The sequence below is a fragment of the Polypterus senegalus genome, chromosome 13, assembly GCF_016835505.1.
Source record: "Polypterus senegalus isolate Bchr_013 chromosome 13, ASM1683550v1, whole genome shotgun sequence".
NCBI lineage: Eukaryota > Metazoa > Chordata > Cladistia > Polypteriformes > Polypteridae > Polypterus > Polypterus senegalus.
In genome coordinates, this window is record NC_053166.1 from 71,258,742 (window position 1) to 71,283,461 (window position 24,720).

At 42.6% G+C, this 24,720-nt stretch overlaps 1 protein-coding gene across 2 annotated transcripts in view; it reads right to left on the reverse strand.

Moving 5' to 3' along the window:
- Positions 1-326: 326 nt before the first annotated feature.
- fgd1 (FYVE, RhoGEF and PH domain containing 1) overlaps positions 327-24,720 on the reverse strand; it is a 193,117-nt gene continuing 168,723 nt past the window's right edge. For both annotated transcript variants that reach the window (XM_039775922.1, XM_039775923.1), the window contains exons 9-18: positions 22,244-22,302; positions 19,297-19,443; positions 17,463-17,555; positions 17,290-17,369; positions 14,745-14,775; positions 14,358-14,459; positions 13,758-13,883; positions 10,555-10,713; positions 10,304-10,450; positions 327-4,224 (exon numbers count right to left, since the gene is read on the reverse strand). In XM_039775922.1, the coding sequence (XP_039631856.1) occupies positions 3,958-4,224; positions 10,304-10,450; positions 10,555-10,713; positions 13,758-13,883; positions 14,358-14,459; positions 14,745-14,775; positions 17,290-17,369; positions 17,463-17,555; positions 19,297-19,443; positions 22,244-22,302 (1,211 nt within the window). In that variant the 3' untranslated portion in view covers positions 327-3,957. The remainder of the gene's footprint in view (positions 4,225-10,303; positions 10,451-10,554; positions 10,714-13,757; positions 13,884-14,357; positions 14,460-14,744; positions 14,776-17,289; positions 17,370-17,462; positions 17,556-19,296; positions 19,444-22,243; positions 22,303-24,720) is intronic.

Genomic DNA, 24,720 nt, shown 5'->3' on the forward strand with positions numbered 1-24,720 from the left:
TTCAAAGTTCTAGGATGCAGCAGGGCTGACAGAAATGGGCAGCAAATCTGGAAGTTGGCATCGATCGCAGCTTGTCCATTTTATTGTGTTTTTGGGCCCACTCTCAGTTCTGAATCTTCTCCATCAGTGCATTTAACAACACTGCCTGCCACCGCCTCCCGTCTCACGTTCTGGTTTTCTTACTGTACTTTACAAACGACAACCTAACATCTTCTTTCTGTAACCTCTCCGTGTCCTTTTGAAGTCCCTGACAATAATTTGTAAAGAAGTCCCGTCGAGTGCTGACTTTGGCTTCTCTAAATGAATTGCTGCTTTTGCCAATCGCCATGGTGATCTAGCGCCTCCAGCTTCCAAGCGCGTGCCGTCTGTTATTATTATTCACTCAGCAGATTGCTGCCGATCCATTGGCTTCATCTGTGCCGAGCGGAACCCAAGCCGGTGACCAGACTAGCGGTGTCACAAACTCACACTCTGCTGGTGTTTATCTGTAAATTGTAGACACGACTGGACCTTAAAAACACACGGTAGGCCAGACATCACGACTAGAGCTGCCACCAAACGTCACTGTGGGGGTGCGAGTGTAAGCAACGTGAGGCCATTCGGCCCCATAAGCTCTCAGAAACTACACGTCAAGCCTGGAGGGGCTCATGGCAGGGGATGCATTCACCCAGCAGCTCCCATGTTGGTCACAGTCATGTATTCAGTCCTGATGAGTGGTGACACCGCAGCGAGCGATGAGGTCACCTTTCACCATCACTGTGGTGCAGCTCTTCATAATTTGGATTGTGGAAATGGTGCAGCTGAGCAATAATAATTTATTAAAATGATCTGTCACCCCAACATCCCAGTCTTCACATCGATCAGCACGGCTGCCAGGAACCTGCTTATTGCAAATTTAAGGGTCGGGGTGGGGTGGGGTGGGGATAAGCCATTCCAGCTGTATCGGGGGTAAGGTGGCAACAGATACAATACAGTGACATGGGCAGGCAAGGGTGGCAGTGGCAGCGCCGTAAACACACGAGTGGAAGGCCATGTCGTTTTATTCATGGCCATGCTGGGAGCCATCACTTAAAGCCGATTCAGCAACATGTATTCCATTTAATGCACGCTGAGTAGGAAAAATGACACGACTGCCATCCAGAAGCGTCACTTTGATTTCCAACGCTGTCCCCGTTTGTATAGTTTGTATTTTCTCCTTAAACTCGTGGAGACTTTCTACAGACGATTACATTTCAGATTTTTCCACAGTGGTAGAAAATGAGTTAAAAGAATTACATAATATATAGAAAATCTCATTCATTCGTGCATTTTTCAAACGTGTTTATTCCTTTACTGGGTTGGGTCTTTATCATCAGGCGCGATTCTTTCTCGGACAGCGTATGCGGGTTTGTATCAACTTCGATATGGCCTTTTAATAGCTGGATGACCACGTGGCCTCCGTGTGTCTTGCCTTTCCCTTCAAGTCCACGTTTCCTAAAACGTGAAGTTGCTGTTAATTTGTTGCACATTCCGTATAAAAAACAAATAAAGATTGGCGCGACATTTTTCACAAAACACATCAACTGTTTACCGCACCACTCCAGATATAACTCGACCGCTCTTACCACGCACTTACTTCTTTTTGTTCACGTCGTGAAATGAGGCGAGACGTCCGCATTAAATTATCACCCATAAACTCCTCACCGGCCCACTTGGAAGCACGCCTGCGTGGAATTTCCTGCTGTTAAGCTCACAGTGCGTGGACTCAGCCTGCCCACAGCGTGGCAGCTCTACCCACCACCAGGCACCATGGAACAACGTCACAGTGCTAGCAAAAGGACAGTTTGGCGTCCTCATGTCCCCACTTGGGTGGGACGATTGTGAGCAGGGCGATTGGCTCAAAGGAGAGTAAAGTGCCTGGAAATAGTGAAATGGGATCGGGCCGAACTTTTGTTGTTTTTCTGGCCGATGTGTCCGCCATTCCGGTAAGCCACCATCATTTGATATGTAAAATGTGACGTTAACAGTGAACCCAGTGTCTCTTCTAAGAGCTCTGCAGCCTCGCAGGCCTCTTACTTTCATTAAACATCGGAACAGCTGCCAGCCTGACGAATCACTTGCAGTTGACGACAACGTTTAAAATGGACGGCCCTGATCGTGCACGTTGCGCTGCACACCTTTGGATAGAAACATTGTGTTTAAATCCTTGAAGATGTAATTGCAGGAGACAGAATGAGGTCTGACGCTGTTGCTGAAAAGGCGTGAAGCTCGGCTGCCCCCACGTTCACCACCTGCCTTCTTGTATTGCACTACTCCCTGCAGAGCGAGCCGTGACAGACACACACAGTCGAGAGAGGCGCCTCGCACATCCTTCAGCATTGGCAGGGAAGAAAAAGGTGTGCATACAAAGCGGTGAGAGGCCTGCCAACCATTTTACCTTGAAAGACACAGAATAAATTATATATACAAACGTAATCTGTCATCGAATTGCTTTGGGTTGCTTTTGGACCATCAGAGAGCAAACACCAAACCTGAACCAGCCACCCAAATGGCTCCCCTTGCGGCTCCTTTTAACAAGCAGACTCCTCACTGGGTTCAAGAACATTTTCTTTTGGCACAAATATTTACATCGGGTTTTCAAAACCCTGGAAATCACGAAGACATCCCGATGTCCGATCTGACCGTTCTCTCTCTCTCGAATGCACGTTGCTTTATTTAAAAAACAAAATATCCTCCTCGAGTGTCCCATTCAGATGCATTGTTCCCTTTACAGTTTGTTTCTTTTTTTTTCGATTCCATTAATCAGAATGCTGCAATTGGAGATGGCTTTGTCAAATAAATTTAAATATGTATAAAGTTGTACAAGTAAACAAAGAACTCCTGATTGAAAAAACGAAAAAAGTGCAAAAGAGAATCCCTCCTTTCAGATAGAAAGTACATTTTGAAAGAAGTTGGCTGGCTTTTGTCCACCGCCTAAACAACCCCACCCGACCGAGTTTGAGTTTTCCACTTGGCCCAGTGGCCGCACTGGGAGGCTCAACCAAGGATTGGTGTGACAGAGCGGACACTCCAATGGACACTCCAGCAGACTCATGGGAGTTGTGGCTCTCACGCTCCACCACAGTTCATTTTGTTCAGGAGAAATGATGGAACCCCCCACTGTTGTCTTTATTTACAAAAAATAACAAAGTTCTGCAAGAAACAGAAGGTAATGGGATAGTAATACCCTGGGTGACCATGGAAGGCTGGGTGACGGGATCTCTGGATGTTCAAAATGAAATTCCATTTGAGTTTCTGAATGTCCACCTGCATTTCCATGTACCTGATTCTCAAAGTATGCCATCTGGATTCCAGATATCTAGAGCGGCTGGTGTGAGGGGGCAGTCAGAACACATGCTGACCTCTTTCATGTCCATCCAGAGAAACCTCTGTATTCCTGTGGATATGATGAAGATCAATGGCTGTGCACGATAAGAGTACCTACAGATGCCAAGGCCAAAGACTGCAGCAGGCTCCTTCAGGATTTCCCTGCAGTGCTTACATGGCCAATTCTTAGTTTCATTGTTCCCATGAAGCATCACTGGTCTGAATGGATTGGACAGTGAATTACGAGACTCCATGAGGTCAGGAAGGCCAAGAGAGGATGGAGGAGGATCACTAGTCACTGTGCATTTTACTGTAGGAGGTAGAAAGGCCAGCTGCACTTTGAGAGAGGAGTGATGAGGTCCAAAGCAGAAGAACTTGTGCCTGTCCACTCACTCCCATGCAAATCATTTCTGGTAGATCTTTTGAGTTGTTCGTTGGAAACAGGCAGAACATACACAAACATTTAGCTTACAGGCAAACTGGACCCTCTGTTTCTAGATCACCGATTTGAACCAAATTCCTTTTCATGTGCTTTGTCGGAGGTTAGCAGTTCCCAGCCCCTTCACCACCATGTGCTTCCTGACAGGTACATGGAAACAAGGCGCAGGGTGATCACGTATTCTCCTCTACAGATGTGGCCTCTAACCCTTCTTCTTCCGCCTCCAAGATGGATGCGTGTCCTGAAAACTCTTCTCCTCGACCAGCTCTGGACAACACTTCCATCCAGCGATGCTGTAATCCCTCACTCTCGGCACTGAAGTACAGCGTCAAGTGACTTTGGCTTATCTTGAAGGCACCACGCCGGTCCAGCCTGTCTGAAGAATCGGGCAACGCTACCTCAAATCCAATGAGTGGTACGCTACGCTGGGCTTTCACGTCCTGTGAGGGGAACAAGAGAGAAAAAAGTTATCTCTAATAGGGCTGCACACAAACGCGGTCACAGAAAATTCTCCCTCTGGCTGTCCTCGTTCTACAGAGATGTGTTCACATTGACTTGAGCCGACAACGTCTACAGCCACACCACTACGTTTTCATTTAAAAGCACAAATGGTCTCTGTCCACACTAGCTTTTTCACATTGTTTACAGTAGCGTTTGTGTCCATACTAAAACAACTGAAAATGCATATGAGATACACCGTAGACATCTTAAACCGGCCGTACACTGAGCGGGTTTGGTTTGATTTTAAACCAGATTTGCAGTCACCGACTGAGTTTCTGAGTCGACCGTTGTTTCACTACCAATATGAGAGTGGATGCGATGCCCAACTGCCTCTCACAAATGAGCTGTAATACGATCAGAAGCATTTCTGTCATGTCAGGAGTTTCAGTTGGCTCTCTTGCAGTGTGAGTAGTCTCATGCGCCAATTTCCTGATGTCGCCATCAAATTTCCTGTGCCAGAAACGCATGTATAGTCTGAGCACCCACGTCATGGCCTGCCAATGTGCCGTGTTAGCACATATACAACTGGCGACTCTATCAACCAGTGTGAGCAGTCGAACATAATTTCTAAAAATAACACAAGCGCAATTTAGATGCGAACACATAAGCAACACGGCACGCGCCATGGAAAGCAATGCTGGAGTACATTTTTCTGCTGTGAAGGGTGACCAACCAGGGAATGAGACATTGTAATGAGCAGGATCCAATCAGAAAAGAGTCACTCAATGGCCACAAAGCAACCAGAGCACGATGGAGTCTGCATTTTCACCTGTCCACACTGAAAAGGCGTTTTGGTGTTTTCAAAAGTCTCCGGCTCTGGAGGGCATTTTCAGACGTGTTGGCCAGAAATGCCAAGGTAGTGGGCACGCGGCCTGTGCTGCCACTCCAGGGTCACTGCGCTTATGGTCTACACTCCTTGTTAGGATTTGGAGGGTGAATGTAATTTGAAAGTGCAGACACTGTTCTTAGTCATGAAGATCACACGATTGAAATGACAAAAAAAAGCAATGGCATGCGATGATTAGGTGAATAAATTCAAATTTACAACACTCTACTCAGTTAGTACGTATACTGTATGTTAATAAATGGAAAACTGGAACCTTCTATAAAGCTTTCACAATTCAGCCAAAGAATTTATGGGGTTATGTGTGTGGTGCACGTCGGAGAGTAAGAATGAGGTCTACTGTATAGACCTTTATATTGTGCATCTTTAATATTATATGCCAGTGTAATCAGGGTCAGTTATTTTTGGTTTTTCAAACTACATGTCCAGGGGGCAAAGTCTGTGCTCCTCCTTTTTTCGTCTTTTTTTTTTTTAAGAAACTCCAGAAATAAAATATACTTCTGGAACTCCAACAGGTACTAAAGTTTGATGTGCTGGAGGAACAGAATGAAGGTTTTCCTGATTGAAACCTTTATAATTTCTATTTTATTATTATGCCTTTATTATTGTCATTCTCTAAACAAGCAAGTGTTACAGTTAAGGGGCTGGGGGGGCAAAATACTAAAAGAAAATCCTGCTACATTGTACATCACTGATACGTTCAGATCAAGTGGCAGGTTTTTATTTTCTTCCCCCCATGTATGAGTGTGGAAATCTGTGGAGCTATGCAAACATCTGTGGTGTGCCGTCTATTGGAATGACAGAGCAATGCATTTTGATCAGTGTAAGACACTAAACACAGGGTAAAATCACCAAGATTTTCTTTCTTCTTGAAATAGTGCCCAAAAAGCACCTCCGCCACCATACACAGGCAAAACACCAATAATCCACACAATAATCAACATAAATCTCTCCTCCATCCCTCCCAGCAAGCTCTGCCCTACTACCTTCCCACTCCGGCTCGCTTGCTGGGTTCACAGCAGTCCTTTATATAATTCTTGACCCGGAAGTGCTTCTGTTCTTCCTCCCACGTGACTTGCTAGCATTTCCGGGTCAGCTGGAAAATGTAAGTTTTAATCAGCCTGAACTTTGGGGCTTCTGTTGTCACACTCTATTAGTACTTCCGGGCTAGGTGAGAATTTGTTCTCCCACCAACTTCCCACAGCGTCCCCTGGCAGCACTCAAGGTACCCACCAGGAATGTGCTGCCGAACACCAAGTCCCATAGTGCCTTGTGGGCATCCGGGGCACCGCTGCAGTCCAGGGAAGCTGCCATCTATCGTCTTGGGGGAGGCAGTGTCTTTGATAAGCTGCCTTCCCCCATCCTTCCAGTACTAGGGCGTCCTGACCGGGATAAACTGCCGGCCATCCCTTACATTAGTACAGTAGACCCCCGCGAAGTCGCGGTTCAGGGTTCGCGGACTCAGTCATTTGCAGATTTTTCCTTAGAACCTAACTATTAATTGTCAGCGGAAAGTGCAAATATCCTCCACAATTTTTTACCGCTTTTTTCGTGGCAATACTGTGCTGTAGAGAGAACAGGAAGCAACCGCTGAGGGAAACGCGGTTTGGGATGGTGAAAGTAGCCAATCCACAAGTGTTATTTATTTCTCCTTGCTGCAGATTGATTGCTGCCCTGTGACGCGTCTCCAGCTGAGTGTCCTCGTGTTTTCCATTTTGTTATTCTTATACGTACAAGATGTCACCGAAACACCCTGCACCTTCTAAGACTTCTGGCTCTGAGCCTAAGTGCCAGAAGCAGTTTAAAACACTCCAGGAGAAGGCTGAACTACTGGAATTGCTCCAGGAACTAAAAAGTTATGCTGCAGTAGCGCACTACTATGGCATTAATGAAAGCACAATACGCTACATAAAGAAGAACGAAGAAGCGATCTGAAGTACCGTATCTAAGTTTCTGTGATAGTGCCAAAAAGGTAATGACAGTAAGGAATAAAAATATCGTCAGGATGGAATCTGCCTTGGCATTGTAGATCAATCTGTCACAGATTATTCGTACATCGAAGGAGTTACAAGGGATGATTGAAGCATGGGATCCCTATTTGGTTCGTGCTCTCACAGTTAATAATGACATTGATGCTGCCATTCAGACATAATAAACGCTCCTCTCCACCATGAAGAAACAACAACAGCAACTTCCTATCACAGTGTTCCTGAAACCTATAAAGAAAAGCCAGCACGAAACCCCACCAGAAGAAGATGCGTCCAAAGTTACGACTCCTCCTGAAGCGCCTGAAGAAGAGACGCCACCCGAGGAGTTTTAAATCCTGTGCATCGTACTGTACAGCTACTTCATCATCATCATCAATATCATTCATCATTGGTGAGTACCCGTACATTTTACTGTAATTTAATTAAATGAAATTATTATGTATTTACTCTACTTATAACAAAGAAAATGACAGTGCATACCAAAGAAAACGCGCTTGCATGAATTACAGTACGTATAGCGGTACCATCAGTATTTTACATTCTAGCACCGCGGGAGACATAGCAGTACAGTACTGTACAGTAGACGGGTTTACCTTTACATTCTGTTTTTAAGTAATGTATTAAGGTAATTTTTAGGTAATGTATTAATGTATTAAGCTGAGTTTGCAACGAAATTAAAGTGCTTTGGGGGCATACTGTATGTAGGGTTGAAACTATAAAAATAGGCATTTAAAAGGCATTTTTTAACCACATCCAAAAGTCCCGGTTTTTCACAATTCGCCGGTGCTCTCAGAACGTAACCCTTGTGAATTTTGGGGGTGTTCTGTAAATCCATAACAAAAAGCATACCAGCAGAGGGCAAACACTAACTGCACTGTACAGATTCCTTCACCAAATGCTCTGTCCATGTTGTGTGTTTGGGTCCAATTTGGTTTGCTCAGCGATACAGCGAATAAGGAGCTTAAATTAAAACGTACAATTTACAAGCATCATCAAATTACAATTACATGCTCCTTAAAAGAACAAGCCTAACAGGCCAGGCCCGCTGCTCCGACACCAGCTGACAGGAGCACTTGAAAGATGACATGCATCGCATTTACAATTCACAAAATAATGTAATGAGAGCGGAGAAGCCATGTGGCGACTCCTGTGGACGCTTTGTCTGCTCCGCTCCCAAATGCCTACAGTTCATGTAAGCGAGTGCTGCAATGGCCTCTGTGTGTGTGTGCAGAAGAACAGGAGGATTCTGTCCTTCAGATATACAAATGAGTGGGTGCAAAGCACCACCACCACCACCACGTGTGGGAGAACTCGGTTGTGCCAGAATGTCATCCAACACGTACGAGTTACGGAAACGGACCATTCACAGCATTACTGTGCCTTATGCGGAGGCACTTGAAATCCATTTCCATGATTAAAAATCAATTCTGAGGGCTGGATTGAGTCAAACGCTATCACCTCGGGTTAGAATGACGTAACATTGTGCGTCATGAAAGAGTTGGTGCATCAAGTCAAAGATTTTTCTAATTAGGTGAAACACAATGACATTTTTTTTGCCTACAGGTAGAGCTGAGCAGCCAGTTTTAAACCCCACAGCCCCCAGGCGGCCTTCGACCAAATTAGTGGTTCAGTTGAGTTAGTTTGGGAGCGAGCTGCAATCTCAGCAATTCCAATGTCATCAGATGTCAACCATGTCACTGAAAAGAGCAGAGGAGATGAAGATGAAATAAGAAAAAGAGAACAAGGGTTTCTTTTTTTGTCTGATTTTAACTGTAATGCTATTTCATTTATTTTGGGTTGTAGTTGGAGAATTCATGTGCAGTGAGAAGTGCTGGCTTTGGGCCCCTCTGGATAGGAATGCTTGTCTTTTCACAAATTAAAACGTAGTTTGTATCTCTTAGAAGGAGTTGATGCCACTCAGTTATAAATATTACACATCAAATTACAGAGCACATTAGCCATCTAGGGATTTAGATCGTTTACAGTAACGCAGTAGTATCGTGAAGTTGTTGTGTGTCCATCATAGCAAGGATGGTGCCATTGAGCAGGCTCAGTCTGAGAGAAGGTGAGCTTCAGGAAAAGACGCCGAGACGTTTCAACAAGTGTGGTGTGGCACAGCAGTCTGTCAACGATAAACCACATGGCGCTCCTCTGATGACCTCCTCACGCTGATGAATCTCGAAACATTTTTAAATCTTTTGGGTTAAGAGCACCAGCAAGTAATGAGACTCCTGGTGGTTTACATTGACAGGACCCCGTCTTATTACACACGTTATGTGTAAATCTGAGGTTAGCGTATCTTAATACATTTAAAATAGTTCATGAAATAATAATCTGAGAAAACCTTCACGTAGCAGAAAACAACAGCCAAAAGAATGCAACATTATTGTGCTGACCCCAGCATTGGGGTGATATTGTACTGTGGCAAACGGGTCACTGTAACTCAAATGTTTTCCAGGGTCCACACCAATCCAGTGGGTGAATTTAATTCAATTTGTTTCTGTAAAAAATTAACCATAAAAGCAGAAAACCCTGAACAACAAAAAAAAAAAAAAATGACAGCTGTGTTTGCAAGTAAGAACTTCACTGTGCTCTGCACACGTGACAATACCACCACTACTCGTCATTCTTCAGGCCTCTCTGTAACGCTTCTTCATCAAGGTCATCACACTCCCAGTGGATTAACACATGGGTTTTCAATCCTCCACATGGTAGGTTACTTGCATTGCAGTAATGTCTGCTCTGGTGTGGTGAAATGTAGCAGGAACAACATGACCAAGATGGATACCCTCCATCCAGAGTGTGGATAGTTTACTACAGACTGCAGCATTTGATTAATGGATGTAATGTTGTTTTACTTATATTAATGATCCTTCACTTCTAAAAGCACGTCCCGGTACAACACCATTCAAAAGGGAAGAAATACATGGCATACAGCGCTGATAAAACGATGAACAATACTGTTCAAAAGCTCTGCTCCAGACTAACAGCGGCACCATCATCATCATTCCGGAAATGAAAGGAAATCACCTTCAGTAAAAACACACTTTGAAGACAACATTATCTCTTATCTTATTGCTAGTGTTGATGTCCTAAATGTAGCTCGAAGTCTGGCCTCAAGCTTAACAGGACAAATTCCTTATTGCAGGACTCTATCTGTCTAAATAAAAGAGCTCTGGTACTTACCTGGGGGGCGCCATAGACGTACAGGACAAGAGGCTCGTTTTCTGGAATAACAAACCAGGCTTTCTGCCAGCCTTTGCCACTGCCCTTTTCCATGTAGTGCATGTAGCTGCATAAAACACTGTTCTCGGCTACCACTGAGGCCTGCTTCTGTGTGGGGGGAAACAGGAGACAAGCGATGAACATGTGGGACACTGAGCTAGTCACACACAAATGGAACTCACTCACTGCATAGTCTGCAGCACAGAGCTCACCTCCAGAATTGACTTGCGCCGTTGAGGGGCTTGTCCAGGACATCCAGGGCTAGGTGGGGCTCCATGTAGCATAGTATAACAATCAATGCACACCCGATTAGGGCGATTGTTGTCATAGAGCAGGCGAGCCCGGAACTCTGAGCACTTCCCACAAACCACCTGACCAAGCAGGAAAAACAAAAGAAAACAGGATTACATGAAGCACAGCGAGACGCCAACGTACAGGTAGGTGGTGAAAAGGACAGCAGATGGGGACCACGTAGTACTTCAGAGGATGTTGTAACACAATCTGTTCCAAGTCTCTGTTTTAAGACAGACAGAGGGTTTTTTAAGTAATCAACAGAAGATGGGACACCTGTGCAAACTGTTTGCTCCACCTTGCAAAGCTTAATTTACTTTAATTGCAGAACATCTGTAGGTTGTCACCTATTAGTTGTTCCCTGAAGAAGGTCCATCTCTTATATATATATTTCTTTTCTGGTTCATCCTGCTTCCACCTCAAAACCGGTCCCGCCCACACGCAGCCGACATGGCATTTCTCGATTCCTATTCGTCCTCTTCCAAACCCTTCCCATGCTGCCAGCGGCTCCCCTTCAAAACCGGTCCTGCCCACACACAGCCGACATGGCATTTCTCGCCAAGCTTCTGAAGTACGCTTACAAAATAAAGCAAACTCTGCATGCAGCGAAAATGTACTTCTCCAGCTAGATTCCATGCTCAGAACCATCAAACCCTTCGCTAAATCATACAAACACATGCATGAAATCGTTCAGTCCAATCCAACAACATCTGTACGAATGCTTTTTGAGTAAAACCCAAGGCAGGATTTACGACGATACAATGCCCCGACATGTCACACCAATGCACAGCAATTTTCGTTGGAGAAGATGGTGAACCGCCTGCCAAAAGGGACATTTGCATCTGTCCCATAGGCAACTCCAGTAAACAGATTTCCACGCTCAATATGAATTGCAATCCTATGGTTTACTCACTTTTATTCCCTTACGGAGACATTGGCTGGCACAAAGATTTATAACGTGTTCCCAATAAAAGAACCGCCAAGCGAATAAGGCTTACTCAATGCCAATTTTACGCGTACAGATTAGCAATGAGGAATACATTTAGTATTTTGCACTCCAGTGGCAAACTATTCCAACAGTACGTCGTAGATGCGCATGTTAAAACAGAGGGCGCGCGTCTCAACTATCTCATATTTACATCAACAAGATCTGCGCGTGGAACAACACAAAGGACTGTCAGGACGCACTGCAAGCAAACACTGAAAATAACAACGTATGTGTAAGTAAAATGATCACATTACCGTCCACATTTCAAGATGTCCGAGATACATGCAACAAAACTAGTAGGATGCCATGGCCATAGTACGTAACTTCGGACAGCCTCATTTATTTATCACTTTCACATGTAATCCTGCTTGGCTGGAAATTCTACATGCACTGTCGGATACCCAAAGATCGGAGCACAGACCTGATATTGTAGTACGAGTCTTTTGGATTAAAGTGCAGGAATTACTTAAGAGACATTCTACAACAACATCTTTTTGAGGTTGTTATTGATTATATTTACGTAATCGAATTTCAAAAGCGCGGCCTTCCTCATACCCACATGCTGTTTACTCTTCACAATGATTCTAACAACCAGTCTTCAGCCACGGTCAGTTGTACGTGGCTTTTTCTAGGGTTAGATCTTTCGACTCATTATCTGTCGTCACCACCAAAACACCTATTCCCAACTGTGTCTTTCAAGAAGTATTTATTTCTCCTTGATTTCTGAATTCCTTTCTCACCGTTTTCCGTTCCTATTATGCTACGGCGGGCTTCGGCTAAGTGTTAGTATTCTAATTTGTCCTTTTTTTCAGTTTTTGCTAATCTAATCTTTAAATTTAAACCTCTGGCAGGTTACTGCTTATATTTTCACCATCTTAGTTCATTCATTGCACTTCAACTGATTACATTTGAAGAAAAACTGGAAAAACTGAGGTGTTCTGAAACTTTTGACCAGTAGTGTAAATCAAGCGGTGTTATGCTCAGACAATATCATGCACTCATAAGTCCACATCTGGAGTATTGTGTGCAGTTCTGGTCACCAAGGTACGAGAAAGACATAGCAGCTTCTGCAGCTCTGCAGAGGAGAACCAACCACCAAGTGAATCCCAGGACTCATGGGCATGTCCTACTCTGGCAAAATCCGACAATTAAATCAGTTTACTCTCAAGCAGAAGAGGTTGCATGAGGACCTAATCCAGGCCTTCACAATCCTAAAGGCAACCATAAAATAGATCCAGCAGAAGTCTTTCAGCTTAAGGGGGTAACACATACTTGTGGACATCAGCAGAATGGAGGGGGAAGCGCAAGCCAAGAAGCACTTCTTCATGCAAAGCATTGTGGGACTCTGGAATAAACAACCGACACATGTAGATGAAAGAGAAACCTCAACAACCTTCAAGAATTGTCTGGATGAGATTTTGGGACCCCTTAGCTATTAGCTAAACAAACGAGCTTGACGGACTGAATGGTCTCCTCTCGTTTGTCACAGTTCTTATGTTCTTGTGTCCTAAATGACAAGGCAACCCGTTGTAGGGAGCACAACAGCACTGCACTATGGTTTCGATTCTGGCTTGGATAACACACAGCTATCCAGGTTCTGAATTCCTTTTTCATTACGGACGTAGCAGAACGCCACAGTGTTTCTCTTTAATGCTGGGCAAGAGATGGGGAAAATATGTGGATGAGGCTTTGGATGGTCACAGGGCGCACTGCCACAAACACATCAACTTTAATTTTTTCAATTTTTTTTCATTCTAGTATATGGTAGATATTAATAATAAGATTTATGCATATAGCAGGTTTATAAAAAATATTAACAAAGTGCTTCACAACAAAAATGTTAATTTTGTTATTAAAAGACGTAGCAAATTCATCACATTTCTTATTTGACAGACATTCAAAAGAAACTGACATGGCAGGGGGTGTTAAGGAGCCCGTGAGTCGTGGGTGGGAGTGTGTGATGTGCCAAGTTGCCCTCGGTGTTAATAATGCGTATTTGCAGTGAGAATATTTAGTGCATTGGTTGACACCTGGGGTGTGATTTTTGGGGGTTATTAAATGGGGTTCTTTTGCAGTGCAGAAGAATATTTTAAGAGTCACTTTAAATTTACAAACAAGAGAATGAATGGTACATACATATCCACAGGCCTTGCAGTGGTGCCTCCTCTTTGTAATGGAGTTAAAGGATTCTTGGCATTTCATACACAGCGTCACTTCCTTTTCTCTAATGGGGGTCGGAGCTCTTTTACCCAGGTCTGTGTTCTACAAGCAGAAGAACAGTTTTGCTGTCACATGCGTTGCCAAAACAGAAGTGCAGATGATAACAGACTGTCATGAATAGCAGAGGTCTCTGTGGATCGTCCCTTCAAGCTAACACCCTAAAGGATGGTCAGCCAGGGCGGTAAAGAACATTTCTCATGCCCGTCCCCAAGGGTTACCAGAAATCACTTGGGCATCACTTGCAGATTCTTGTTTAAATTGATGGCCGCTTTCCCATACACATTTAAGCCTATTTTCAAATCCACAGATATGTTGCACAATGTAATTCAGTGCTTCCCTTTACACATTTTTATTCACAGGCTTGCTAGAGAAGACATTCAGCAGAATTTTAAATAGAGAAACACTTAATACCAAACGTTAAGCAAATGGCTATGAAAACTAAGAGATGTGCAGTGCTGGGTCAGAATCAGTTAAGACTAACAAAGAGAGAGCGCAAGGTGCAGACGCAGTACTTACAGGCGAGTTGGGTGGAGTGTAGTCTTCTTCTCTTAAGGAACTGTTGAGAACTTTCAGAGTTTCCAAAGTCTGGACATGCATCTGAATAGTAGCTTGGATAGCCTATTAAAAATAATGGAGTTTACTAAAAAGATGAAGATAAAACCACATCCGCGAGATGGTTGGCCAGGATGTCAAGTGAGCACACTGAACAAGAAGAATGATAATAATACTCAACAAAGGGAGATGTCACAGAATAAAATGTATTATTATTATTATTAATGTTTTCAGCAAGAAGTGTAAAAGCAAACCCCCGAAGTGTAAAATTCAAACTGACTGAATTTGCTCTTTCGTTATCCCTGCAGATTTTATGCACTGCATCTGGTGAAGAATGAATCAAATACTTGCCTGAATCCAGTCCCTCTTCTCCTCTTCAGTTCTGTGGAAAAGACAAAGAGTGACATTACTTAAGCAAAGAGGCTCCGTAGGCGTCCTTCAGTCAACACGGCCACATCCTAACAGGCCCATATGACATCCCACTTAATGGTGAGCAATCGTGCAGGTCAGTCTTTAATTAGGATTCACTGTAGGTCAGCACAGCATTGGACACACATTTAAACATGTACATCTCGGACGAACCTTAAAAATAATAATTCTTTGCATTTATATAGCGCTTTTCTCACTACTCAAAGCGCTCAGCAATTGCAGGTTAAGGGCTTTGCTCAAGAGCACAACAGAGCAGAGTCCCTTTCGGCATTTACGGGATTCGAACAAGCCACCTTCTGATTGTCAGTGCAGATCCCTATCGTCAGAGCCACCACTCCGCCTTAAAAGGTTATCAGTGTTGTGTTGTTAAAAAGTAAAGACATACTGTATAATCAGTAAGGGATCCACTTCAACTGCGCAATGCATTAGCAGAACAAATTTAAAGAACCGCGTGGTCTTCACTAAGGTGCCATTTTCATACATTCTGTCGTCGCACAGCTTTACAAGAACGAATTGACAAACCTTTTACCCTTTTACTTTTTTAGCATGTTTTCAGTTACAGAATCAAGCTGTTCTAAATAATGTACAACGGACCTTTTAACAAGGTTTGCACGTTACGAGCGCACCATGATTTAAAAATCAGCAAGGCAACGCTTTCTAGGCCATTTGCTAATTAACAAGTCGCACTGTAAGCGTTTGAGTGGAATAGGCGAGGACAGTTTTAATCTTGGGCCCTGTTTATAATAAATGTTTAGACTATTACACACTCATTCCAGCTCTGAAATACTTTAGGTTTCTGCCAAGGGGTTTTGTGACTTTTGCCTGAACCTTCAACAGAATTGAGACATGCAAATCACACGCGACGCTTTTTCAGTTTCACTTATCATTTGTCATACTGGTTTGTCGAGTGTAATGCCCTTAACACAAAGAAGTTTTGTATTGTACTAAACCAACCAAAAACTGACAGGTGTGAGGCATTGCCCAGGCGTTCGATTCAAAATTGACTTCATTAAGAGGCCCTCTGGCACAAAATGCCACAGCTCATTGTGTCGCGCTTTCAAGGTTCTGTCCTGAAACTGTCGAGTGATCATTTTTGACAGGCTCTGTTCGCACTGCAAGCTTTTTTTCCCCTGTTCATTTTCATTTTTTTGAAAGAGAAAGAAATATGGTTATTTCAGTGTAAGCTGATGCACTTCATAAAAAAAGCTGAAAAGCATAAATGAACAAAAAACAATATCATACATCTAGACCGTGACAACAGACATCAGCCCATCATGAGACCCTGACACAGAGAAAAGGGAGAAAGACACAAAGTGATGGTCTGGCATTTGCTTTCAGGAGACGAGACGAGACGAGTTCTGACATACAACATACAAGTCAGCGTTGGGTTTTATTAGCTCAGAACGGGTCTACGATATGACGTGCTGTCTAAGCGGTTTGGCATCCTCACTACAGCTTCCGGACTACAACAAGTGATGAAAGAACAAGCACACTTCAGATTGTCTCCCATAGTCTAGTAAGAGTGTTATGATAACCGAGGTCTCTAAAGCGGCCTGGCGTGTGTGTGTGTGCCCGACAGTGGACTGGTCCCCTCACCAGAGTTGGTTCCTGCCTTACACCCCAAGCCACTGAGATGTGTGCTGGTCAAATGCCCCAAAGTGATTTAAGTGGGTTTCAAAATGGGCAGATGAATGAATAAAGCTATTAAAACTATCCATCCATCCATTTTCCAACCCGCTGAATCCAAACACAGGGTCACGGGGGTCTGCTGGAGCCAATCCCAGCCAACACAGGGCACAAGGCAGGAACCAATCCTGGGCAGGGTGCCAACCCACCGCAGGACGCACACACAAACACCAAGCCCAATTTAGAATCGCCAATCCACCTAACCTGCATGTCCTTGGACTGTGGGAGGAAACCCAGGCAGACACGGGGAGAACATGAAAACTCCACGCAGGAAAGACCCGGGAAGCGAACCCAGGTCTCCTAACTGCGAGGCAGCAGCGCTACCACTGCGCCACCGTGCCACCCGCTATTCAAACTATTCAACTAATATTAATAAAACTATTATGTATACTGCACCAGATTTATAAAAGGAGATGTGTTATATAAAAGTCAATTGAACTTACTCACTGTTTTGCCTCTTTTATGGCTATTGCTGTATGTAAGCATACGTTTTCATTTTGATTTTGATTTACATGATTTTATACAGGATAAAACTATTTCCGATTAGCAAAGGCAAAGGTATTGAGATGTGAAAATTAAAGGAAACAATCCTTCTACTGTCATAATGAGCTGACACATCAACATTTCAATGAGGTCTAACTGTTCAGTCAGTCCATCCAAACACCCATCGTCAAACTGACTTCACCAAACTCCAGCGTGGGTTTAGGCCTATCCTGGTGAAATTATATTTTACCAAAACCATATTTCAGATTACTCTTATTGTAAATCCAAACACGCTTACCCCGTCTGCAGTTCCAAGGACCTTTGTTTTCCGGACACTATGAACGTTTTTGAGGAATTTGCACTGCCCGTTTCTTTAACCTGAAAACACAAAATGAGGTGGGGAATTTGGAAATTGTGTCAACGTGTTTCAAGCGTGCATTTCTTCTTCCAATAAATGACAATTCTGATTACCTCCATTCCTGCCACATCAATCCTGGCACGCACACCAAATTTCTGACCAATTAGACGTAACTTGGGAACACAGTACAGTAGCCTGTCGTTGAACTGAAATACACGGAGATAAAATAATGTAAAAGTTAATCATGAAGCGACAGGTGAATCCAGAATCACTAGCCCTAGTAGATAAACCCGTCTCATTCTTGTCAGGTAGAACTGTTAGGCTGTTTTAGTACATTTGTTGGTATTTTAGTGTAATTTCAGCATTTTACTTACCGTATATACTCACGTATAAGTCGGGTCTTGAAACCCGAAAAATCAATTTTAAATTTAGAGCCCGACTTATGCGCCCGTTCAAAAATACAACACTTAATTAAATTATTTTTTTTTTATATCTTCTTGGTTACTCCAATCCCACATCAGTTTCTCAGACACATCGAGTTTTGTTGCAGCAGCACAGTTACCAATTTCTTTTGCTACTTTAACGACTTTTAATGTAAAACCGGCTTCATATTTTCTTCCAGTCGAACTCTTCATCACAGATAAGGGATGCTCTTACGATAAAGGTGTATGAGGGTGTGAGATACAAAAAACACAAAGCAGTGCAAATGTCCCTTTGAAATAGTTCAGGTATTACCGTGTGGTCACATGTGTGGGCAGTGTGCTCCGTGGTTACTCTCTCAGGTGGGTGTTAGCATAACATCATCTCTTGGAGCAATAGCGGGAGTTTTCCGCATTCGACTTATACGACCGACATTATAAAATATCAGAAACTATACGGTAAAATCAAGTCCCCAGTTATCCACGTGAGAACTTAAACTTAAAGTAAATACAGTATTTCATTTTATTTTCATTTTAGATGATCTGTGATAAGAGCTCCATGGCGAAGCTTGATTTTTAAATAAATAAAGGGGTCCCAGGGTGTGCAGGCTCTGAACAGGTACTGGTGCATGAAGTTGATCAGGGTGCTTGGCTGATTGTGCATTCAAATACAAATGTCTGCGAGTCAGTCAGGACCCTCATTGACACCACAGAGTAGGTGGAAGTCCACACCTGCACTCAATCAGGGAACATAAAAGGAGTCTGCAAGATGGAAAGAGGGGATGAAGAAAACAAGATCAAATGAAAGAAATCAGAGAGGAAGAAAGAAAGAAGGGCAGCCAAGGCAGGACTGAAAGGCAGGACAGTGAAGGGCCAATGACTGAACAACGCAGAGGTGGGTAGGAGCGGACCCTTTGTACATATTGGCTGACAGAGACATGAAGCAACCAGGGAGCATGGAGCCAACACATCATCTTCCATTGTCTACTGAGGCCCTATGTGACTTGTGGTGACATGGCAAGCATTTGCCCTATTAAAAGAGGCCTGCGAAAATGATAAAATTCTAAGCAACCTTTGATAATTTTTCATTTTGGCATTTCAATGTTTGGGTGTGAACTTGCTTTTGTACCTTTAATTGTGTTTTTGTATTTTATTTTGTCCACTTGTTTCCTTCTTCCCTGAAGTTCGCTCTTTAGGAACTAACTGAATGAGCAGACACTCACATATCACTAGAAAAGATTTGACTGGAGAAGTCAATTCTTGTGCACTCTACTTAAAGCCCTCAAATTTTAGCTCCTTCTTCAGGCTTGTGTTAAGGCCTACCTAAACATTTTAACCCTGTCACTGGTAAAAACTGTGACTTATTTACATGCCAGCTGCTTTGTGAGAACATCAAAAATGTACCCTTCAACTACTTTTGTCGTAGCTCTTCATATGCCTCTTTTCTTTCACAAGGTATTCTGGGATTGTTCTGGTTGTACCTGTCAGTTCTGGTGAGGGACACGTGACGTACATGAGTCTTACTCACCAGTATGAGATAGCGGTCCTGTGTAGTCCCATTCTTGGCAGAGAGTTTCAAGATGTGTCCTTCTTTAATTAGCTCATTAGTGGGATTCACAATGTCTTCTTCTCCGCCAAGTAGCTCATAGACTTTGAGAAGCTTGTGCATACGCTCCTAAAACAAACAATTTAGTTATATTTTAAATGGAGATGTCACTGCAAGGTTTATTATTATACAATGTACTGTATATAGAAGACTACACAGGATATGTGTAGTGGCAGTAATACTATTAGCACTGTGATTATTGCATTCCTAATCTACTTTAAGTTTAGGATGCTTTTTTATGACATTAATATTCAATTCTTAGAAATCAGAAAAGGTCATCTGCTTTGGGAGTTTTATTTCTGCAGGGTTCATTATTCATGGTTGTATCATTTGGTCATATTGGCTTCAGCAAACAGGATACGGGATAAACAGAAGGCGAATATAAACTGGGAAAGTCATTGCTGCAATTCAATGTAACACAAGAAACGTGTATCACCACCTGCAACACCACCATGTTACGGAATATAAAGACAGCAAATGAAGAGCATGAGTTCCCAAAACTGCAGTCTTTTCCATGACTAGTCGCTGATGAGCAGATGTGCTCCACAGAGAAGGACATGGCCCCCATAGTTACAGAGGACATTCATTTTCTAATTTGTTGTTAGTTGTCTTTATTTTAATACAACTGAAAACTGATCTTTATTCACAACATTTATATTCTTTCTACCATCATTTTTTGAAAATGGAAAAGATGTGAGATACATGGATTTAGTTTATAATTCTTTCATTTTCAACATCAGTCATTACACAATGTATTTTCTGCTTGATGACATGTTGCTGTTGCCACTTCCAATTTATGTAAACTTCAATTCTCATGTCACACATGATCTGACATATTTGGTTGGTTAGCTATAGGAGCAGCAGTGTGCTAATTCACAAGCTCTTTTACCAGCAGTTTGGCTTGTTTAAAACGATTGAAGAATGCTGGGCTAGAATCTCATCTCTCATCTTGAAAAAGTACGCACACCAGTAATGAACTTATTACAACTCTGACTAGGCAGGAATTAATGCTCTGTTTCTAGAAAGGACATCACTAACCACAACAAACCTAAATTTGAAGTCCCTTAACATGAACAACATACTCAGCTGAGTAAATTTCTAGTATTTAGGTGTCGGAGATTTGACTTCAAATCAGAGCTTTCTACCAACAATTCCACTGACATTAATTCACATTTCTCTGAAATCTATTCAGTTCCTTTTTTAGAAAACATTCCCTCCAATATTGTAAATTCTTCTTTTTTTTTTTAAAGGCCTGGCTCTCCCTTGGTGGTTTCCCTATCAGCCACCCGTCTTTCAATGACCAAACGTCAAGACGATTTGGAATTTACAAGTAAGAGAAGTTTCTACTGACTCCTGGCTTTGGACGTGCCAGGTTTCTTCTACTTTCCTATTCTTTATTTTTATTTTCAATTACGATCTCAGAAACGTAGACTGCAGCCACCCTTGTCCCTTCCCGCCCATCCTCTTTTCGTTTTTTCTCATTTCACTTCTCCACATGAAACACCAGCCTCCACATTGCGTGCCATACTTCGTAAATCAGCTTGCAAGCCTTTGCCTACAAATTTGATCTTTCAGCATCACATCCATCATTCTGCAATTCCACTTTTAAAAATATCACAATTTCCTCCAAAAACGCAAATAATCAACACATTCAATTCAAGCTCATGTATCATGTCGATAGTTTTGTTCTTATATGTGACCATTGCTGTTCTTGAAGTGCGCCTGGAATGTTCCTAATGCTTAGGGGCTGCCCCTCAATCTCCTTGGTTTGCTCCTTTGCCTCCATCGCTTTCTTCAGCCCTCCCTACTCCATATTTCTTCTCTTAGATCTCTGCTGTCCTTTTTCTGGTGCCATTGCTGCCATGTTGCACTCGCCTCTAGACTGGAAAGTCTCTAACTCTGTTTCTGCTCATGTCTGACGGACGTCTGCCTTTGATAAACTGATACTTTATGAGTTATCTGCATCCACGACCAACGGGAATTCTGTGTCTGATCTGAAAAAAATGAACAGCTGATGCTCAGTTAGTGGATGGCTGGGTGACTGATGGTCAGTGAATTCATTTTCCAAAATGTTCAAATATTTATTATCTCTCTCTCTATTGCAGAGATATTTTTATTTTAATATCCATTAACCATGTTGTCTTTATTTTTGTTTTTTGTTTGCTCAACTCAATAAAAATATTATCACAAAATAAATAGTAAAAAAAAATTGTAGTGATCATCAGTATAAAATGACCATATCGCCTCAACTTCCAGATGCATCATAAAATAAATAAAAAAAACTTCTGGAAAATGTTAGAATCCCCTAATTTGAATGGCAACAAGTACCTGGTATTGGAGTTACAAACAAGAGAAATAACAAGATTGTTAAAGTGTCACTCCACTCCAAAGTAAAAACAAATTCCCATTTCCCTTGAAAAATAATGAAGTGTTGCACATAATCTGTAATGAGATCTCGAAAACCTGCTGCATCACACCACGCAGCAAGTGAGAGACCTTTGGTCACAACCATCAAAGTCACTAACTTTGCCCACCGCTGCCTTAATGATTCGCAGTCTGGTGGCTGACATGTGCAGTTTAGAGCACCCAGTGACCACCAACAAAATGTGCGGTGGAGTTCTGATTCTCATGGTTATCTGAAAATGCTGGAAATTCAGATATTTGACCATTCATGACATCATCAATTTAGACTTGCTGTTTGATTTTGGTATTTGGGAATTTTTACTTATGAATAATTATTAACACATTGTCAAAGAAGTCCTGCAAACATTGGTAGAGTAGAATAAAGCCACAACCCCTGAAGGCAAACATGACTTCTTAAATTCTGTTGCTATAACAAGTCCAAAAGAAAATATGCCACCCAGCTTACCATTTTCTGAATGGCTGCATTGGAATGTTCAGCGGCAGTTGCGATCAGCTCCAGGGACTCTGGTAAAAGAGGACAGAGTTAGAAGGCTTTGTTCCTCTAAAGCTTTCAAGATAAAGTAGTAATTGTGCAGTAAAAAACACACTCTTCTTGTACCTGTCACCTCAGCTTTCCCACTTTGTCACCATTAAAACAACACTTCCTTTCTCTTTCACATGCACTACTGACAGTTAGCATCAAACTAATGGCATTCTGGGTCTGCAACAGCATGGCTGTGGTGGGTGAAGCCAAGTCAAGTATAAAAGAAGAACACCAGCCAAGTGTTCAGTTATCTGTTCTGTGCTTCTCTGCATCCTTCAGCTATCAAGGTGTCTTACATTTGTGGAACTAGACATCCAGTTACAGTAAGAGTGAAGAGACGGTCAGTGTGTCATGGTGTCTCCTCTGGATTAAGAACATTTAGTGGGAGGACACTGTAGTAAAAGTCAAGTTTTATACCATGTTCTGTTAGTTTATTATTGTCAACATCCAGATCGTATGTACAGTACATATTTATATACAGGTAAAATTCTGTTTCAACAAATATCTTTACAATGAAATTTTCATTACAAAGAAGTATTTTTATGGGCTCAACAGTTTTCCCATATGACACAAGTCTATAGAAATGTTACTACGAGGTACATTCAGCAGCAGACACTTTCATTACAGCAAAGTGCCCAAAAGACCTTGAAATGCCTGAATGAATCATCCACAGAGCAGTTAGTTCTGTGGTCGCAGCTCAGTTGTGCACAATGATCCCCAAACAGAAACATTGTAAAAAAAAATTTCTTTCTTCGAACTTTCCTGGTACATGAAAAAACGCTAACAATTCATATTAGAAAAAAAACCTGTTGATTGCGGCAAAAACAAAAAAGACGTTGCCAGTGAATTCAGAATTTCGCCATTGACACTGTCAACTTTCTTGAAAGACCGAGCAAAAAAAGAAGAAAAATCTTGGGTTGCAAACGTATGTGAACTGCTGCATTTGAAGACGTCGAAAAAGCAGTTTGTATGTGGTTCAGTGATGCTCGTTCATGAGACATTCCTATTAATGCGGCACTCATTCAAGAAAATGTGAGGTTTCTAAACTCTCTTGGGACGTCTCCTAACTGGACAACATGCCGAACAGCATCCCAAAGTCCGATCACCGCATTTGTGGAAGACTGTTTATCCATTGCCGGAGCAACAGCAGCCTCACAGCTCTGCTGCGGCTCTTCACCGAAACAAACAGAAAAGATCTTGATGGGTGATGCAGTGAACAGGATTACTTGGCCACTAACCTGGCCATGACCCTGCTGGACGGCTGTGTCTGTGTATAGCAGAGTGGCAGATCCTGCTACAATAAATAACTGTGCTATTCCTGTTTCAAGCTGAATAAAGCTGGCTTTACTAAAGTACTGAGACTCAGCCTCGTGTTTTGGGGTGAAGACAAGGACTTATAGCACAACCCCAATCTTTTATGATTTACTTCTGTGGCGCCTCACTGCACCGCTGTGAGCCTGCTGTTGCCCCGGCATTGGACAAACAATCTTACACAGATGTGGCAATCGCGCTTCAGGACGCACTTCAGAGTGATGTTTCCGTTGGGTGTGGAGTTGGGGGAGGGGGGAATCCCAAAAGAGTTCAGAAACCTCACAATACGAAGAAGAAGAAAAGGATGATTCGGCTTCTGATTGATAACACTGCTGCCCACAACATGCGTCCACATTTAGATAATGTTTGCATTGAATTTCTCTCACCTAATTGCACAACAGTGCTTCAGCCATTAGGTTTGGGCATCATTCGCACCCTGAAAGTGTATTATCACAAGGAAATGCTGAGAAAAATTTTCATCAGCATAACTTGTAGGCAGGAGGAGATTAAAATTAATGTGAAAGAAGCTATTGAAATGATTGCAAACTCTTGGACGCAAGTTAAAGAAAGCACTATAGTAACAAATACAGAATCTCATTACAACGAAATATTTTTAGGTCCCTGGCAGTTTGTTGTAACAGAATTTTACCTGTATATGTATTTTATCACGCCTTAGGTTTTGCTATAGAATGGTTACCCATTTTGGTGCTAAGAGGTTCATTTTTCTGTCTTAGCAGGACATCATAAACTCAAAATAGCAGGTCCAACTTTATGGAGGCCACTACTATTAATAACAGCTTCAATACGCACACTGTCATGCCTGCTTAAAACAAGTCACGGTCATTTGGGGCAGAGCCTAATCCAGCAGCATTAGGAGCAGGCATGAAAAAGGCCCTCGAAAGGGGACCAGGTACTTCACCCAGTGTACTTATCCACATACCCACAATCCCATTCACACAGGGCCAGTTTGGAACTGCTGGAGCATCTGGAGGAAAGTGACTATACTCCATATACTCCATGTGGACAATGACCAGACACAGGCTTCCTCCCAGGACCCGTAAGCCCACAGTGCAGCCCTATGTTTGCTT